At 51.3% G+C, this 4,083-nt stretch overlaps 2 protein-coding genes across 2 annotated transcripts; one reads left to right on the top strand and one right to left on the bottom strand.

Annotated features, from left to right (window-relative positions):
- Positions 1-1,057: 1,057 nt before the first annotated feature.
- On the bottom strand, positions 1,058-2,134 carry A1O3_00484 (uncharacterized protein; the record flags this gene model as incomplete). Its single annotated transcript, XM_007730634.1, has 3 exons — positions 1,058-1,135; positions 1,186-1,535; positions 1,684-2,134. 3 exons carry the CDS (start codon positions 2,132-2,134, stop codon positions 1,058-1,060), a joined length of 879 nt encoding a protein of 292 aa, XP_007728824.1.
- Positions 2,135-3,449: 1,315 nt separating this feature from the next.
- Positions 3,450-3,917, top strand: A1O3_00483 (uncharacterized protein; the record flags this gene model as incomplete). The annotated part of the gene is made up of 1 exon (XM_007730633.1): positions 3,450-3,917. The coding sequence occupies one exon, from the start codon at positions 3,450-3,452 to the stop codon at positions 3,915-3,917; it is 468 nt and encodes a 155-aa protein (XP_007728823.1).
- Positions 3,918-4,083: the final 166 nt, after the last annotated feature.

Genomic DNA, 4,083 nt, shown 5'->3' with positions numbered 1-4,083 from the left:
AGACTATATAAGGAGTAGGTGTACGGAGTACCTATACCCGCTTTCTGGTTAAAGGTCAAGGGCAAGGTTGGGAATGTCTAATGGTCTAATGTTAGTCCTAAGCCTAAGTTTGACAATTTAATTACACAGGACAGGACCTGGTTGGCTTTTGCATACACAGGAGTGGATCTGTTTGGCTTCTGCCCGTCGACAGCTCCAGCACCAATTCATTTTTGAGAAGAGAACCATTTCGAACCGATCCAATCTATCGATTGCCTGACTTTCTTCCACCCGACGTGATGGTGATGGTGGTGATGATGGTGGTGATGGTGGTGGTGATGGTGGTGGTGATGGTGGTGGTGATGGTGGTGATGCCCATCCCTGTACCAGGGAATATCCAATATTAAACTCTTTGGGCCGGCCATGTCAAACTTAGGCGGCATTCCCAGCCTTGTCCTTTAACCAGAAGGCTGGTTTAGGCTACTGTGCTCCGCCTGCGACCCTTGGATAGCGAACATAGAACATTTCAACCTTCATTTGACAGACCAAACCCCAGTAAACTCGAGATCGATCAAGCGGCTCACCTCACGTCGAGTTCTACGGGTCAACGAAGACGAAGACGTTAGACGGTAAGCATAAGCCTAGATAGTAAGTCTAAGATTATTCTATCTTCTATCTTCTATCTTCGCTTCGTTCTCGGGGTTTCGCAGTACCTATTGGCCGGGGCAGCTAGTGACAATCTTTTACGCACTACTCTATGACCTCAAGACTATAGTAGACCTAGTGACAATCTAAACCTCATATAGACTATGGTAGACCGACGAGTTCGACGTCGATACGAGCGACGGTTTTATAATCGTTAGTCTTGTTGGAAACCTTCAAAGCTCGTTTATATAGCAGAGGTGAGCGGCCATATATGAAATTGTATAGTATGATAGAGAGGAGTTGTCGTTATCGATGAGAAACGAACAGCAATACTGCCTAGGACTCGGAGTTTGTCGAACAGAAACACTGCCTAGGACTTGGAGTTTGTATCTAGAAAGGCCCAGGGCCGGCCTTCTCCCTCGCACTGTCGCTCTCAATCATGTTTGCTCTTTTCTTTTGCGACCTTGGCCATGACGCTGGAAATAGGAATGAAGCTTTCCACCATCCAGTCCTGGAATGTCTAATAGTCAGTCATCTTCACACCCGATAAACTCAACTCACCCGGACGAACTGTGGTGATAGCCACCAACCCAGGCGAGCCATGAAAGCATCTTTACCGACCCAGACTGTTCCTGGTGTACCCTTCTCGACCTCGCGGACCACTCGAGCGGCATACTCCCCGGGGCTGAGGGCGCTGGCTTGGAACCGGTCCTTGGCGAGGCCGAAGATGGAGTCGCGGACTTCAAAGTAGGGAGAAGCTTTGGGGATTTCGGGCCGAAGATTTCTGGAAAAGGCACCGGTATTGACTCCGAGGGTGATAAGAGTCATGGTCCGCACCCCAAGGGGCTGGAGCTCAAGCCGCCACGTCTCACTGGCCGTCGCAAGTGCCGCTTTGGAGCCGTTGTACATACCTGGAGGTAAGGTAAGGTAAGGTTAGCCAGATGAAATACAAAATGGGATTATACTGCAAGGAAAAGGAGAAGGAGAAGGAGAAGGAGAAGAAGGAGAAGAAGGAGAAGAAGAAACAACGGGGAAGCCGCCAGGGTCAGGGGAATTTACTCATCAATGCCATAGGAACCACCGCATTGGCAGACGTGTTGTTCACCAGACATCCTTTGGCCTTGATCAAGAGAGGAGCAAAGGCCTGGAGCATGGCCAACGGGGCCCAGAAGTTGAGGTCAAACAGTTTCCTGGCCTCTTCGATCGGGGTGTCGAGGGCTGGTGCAAAGATGCCGGTGCCACTGTTATTGACAAGCACATCGAGGGTGCCGCCAGTGTCCCGGTTGATTTTCTCGACCGCAGCGGCAATTGACTCGGAGGACAAGACGTCGAGAGTCAGCACCGTGACGTTTGGTGCGTTGGAAAGATGTGGTGGGATTTTGGCCGGATTTCGTAAACTTGCAAAGACGTGATATCCCTTCTCCTGGAACACGTGGGCCAAAGCGGCGCCTATGCCGCCGGCAGAGCAGCCGCTGATCAGGACGGATTTGCGTCGAGTAAGAGTAGCCATGGAAAGGAAAGGAAACGAAATGGGAAAGGAAAAAGGAAAAAGGGCCCCGGATGCTGTTATTGTAATTAGACGGATTGGCTCAAGTACTCTGTTGGTGAGAGGTCAGAGGAAATCAGTGCAGGACGTGAAGCTCAAGCTTAGGCTTGGAAGACGTGAGGTCAGATGGATTCTTGTCTGCCTTTATAGCAAATCGTAAACCGTGGCCGAGGGTGAATGCTCCTGGGACAGGGACAATGTCGAGTCGCAGTGGAGGCCATGGCCCAAGGATCCCTAAATTTCCCCCTTCGTCCTGCCTAAGTACTGTTAAAATTTTGCGGTCAGTAGTAATACTATGAACCCATGTCCCTCTACCTCCAAGTATGTATCTAAGGTGTACGGAGATTCTGTTACTCTGTACAGAGGAGTATCAACTATCAACCATCAACCGGCGAGGGCCGGACGCCCCAAGCCCCACCGCTAGACCGCAAACGGCATACAAACGTTGTCTTGGCAGTGTCGGAATGGAGCCTCCTACCAGAGGACTAGTCATGGTGGAAGGCGGAAGATGTACTCCGTAGTGTCGTACACCTGCCACCATCTCTCTCCCTTCATCTCTTGTCATCTCGAACTTTCAACCTTTCCCAGTCAGGAAAATGATTTGAAAAGGCCAAGATCCAAGATCCAAATCCAAGGTCGGCAAAGCCTAAGGGGAAAAATCCAAAGACCAAGATGGTACGAGGGGCACCACCACCACCGCCACCGGAGCCGGAGTCAGAACAGTCCAGGGCAATCTAAACGCAAAGGGTCTTTCCGTTCGAGTTCGATGCTTTTCATTGTATCGTCGAATGTCGACAAGGTCAATCCGGCCACGCGAAAGCTGATCCGAAGCCATGTGATGCGAGGGAAAGGGAAAGGGAAAGGGAAAGGGAAAAAGAAGAAAGCCGATCCTACCGGCCGTACTCGGATGCGGATCCCAACAGCAACAGCGCCAGCACCAGCGCCAGTCAGGCTGGAAGATGTGATCACGACGTGTGCGCCACTGCTGCCTGGCCGCGTCGGGTCGGATCTGTCGTTCGTCGAGTTTGCCGACGAGATAGAGCCGTGGATGGTTCTGAACATGATAAAAGGTTAGTTGGGGTTGGGGTTGGTGCAATGCCTTGCTGGCTCGAGCATATCTGTGTTCTGTGTACTGTGTACTGTGTACTGTGCACTGTGTACTGTGTCCAATTGGGGTTGGATTGCATTGCCTTTCACTTGCATTGAACTTCCCTTCCACTTGACACTTACATTGACTAACTGGATGCGAAATCTCTCTCTCTCAGCCTCAACCATCGCAATGACCGTCATCTTCCCTCTGATGGCAGCGATCGGCTTCCGCTCCGACCCCCATGAACCACTGCATACGATCGCGTCAGATGCCGCCGCCTTGCACATCAATGCGTTCGCCATGGATGGGTTCATCGACAAAATCCTACGCCGGCAGGGTCTGGGCCTGGTTCCGGGTCAGGGTCAGGAAAAAGAAAAAGAATCAAAATCAAAATCAACCCTCAACCCAGCCGCGATGCTGCATCTCCAGAAAGGGCTGAGACTTCTCCGTGAGAGGCTTTTGGCCCAAGACGACGACGACACAAAGCTCTCGGATTCCACCATTAGCACCGTCGTGAAGCTGGCCAGCGCCGCACACTTCGACGGGGACTCGCACACCGCCAGGCAGCATATGGACGGGCTCCGCAAAATGGTCGCCTTGAGGGGCGGGATGGATGTTTTCAAACACCGCAAGCTCCAGACCGAGATGTTAAGGTAAGTTATGAGATTGTTCATGATATGACGCGTGTCGCATGGCCCATGTTGTATGACCCATATTGTATATCCCATGTTGTATGTCCCATGTTGTATGTCCCATCTTCTATGACTCATGTTCTATGTCCCATGTTCTATGTCCCATGTTCTATGTCCCATGTTCTATGTCC

This window comes from Capronia epimyces, assembly GCF_000585565.1.
Source record: "Capronia epimyces CBS 606.96 chromosome Unknown aczIQ-supercont1.1, whole genome shotgun sequence".
In the NCBI taxonomy this organism is placed as follows: Eukaryota; Fungi; Ascomycota; class Eurotiomycetes; order Chaetothyriales; family Herpotrichiellaceae; genus Capronia; species Capronia epimyces.
Note: the sequence above shows the minus strand (reverse complement) of the source record. Positions and strands in the feature narration are given on the sequence as shown.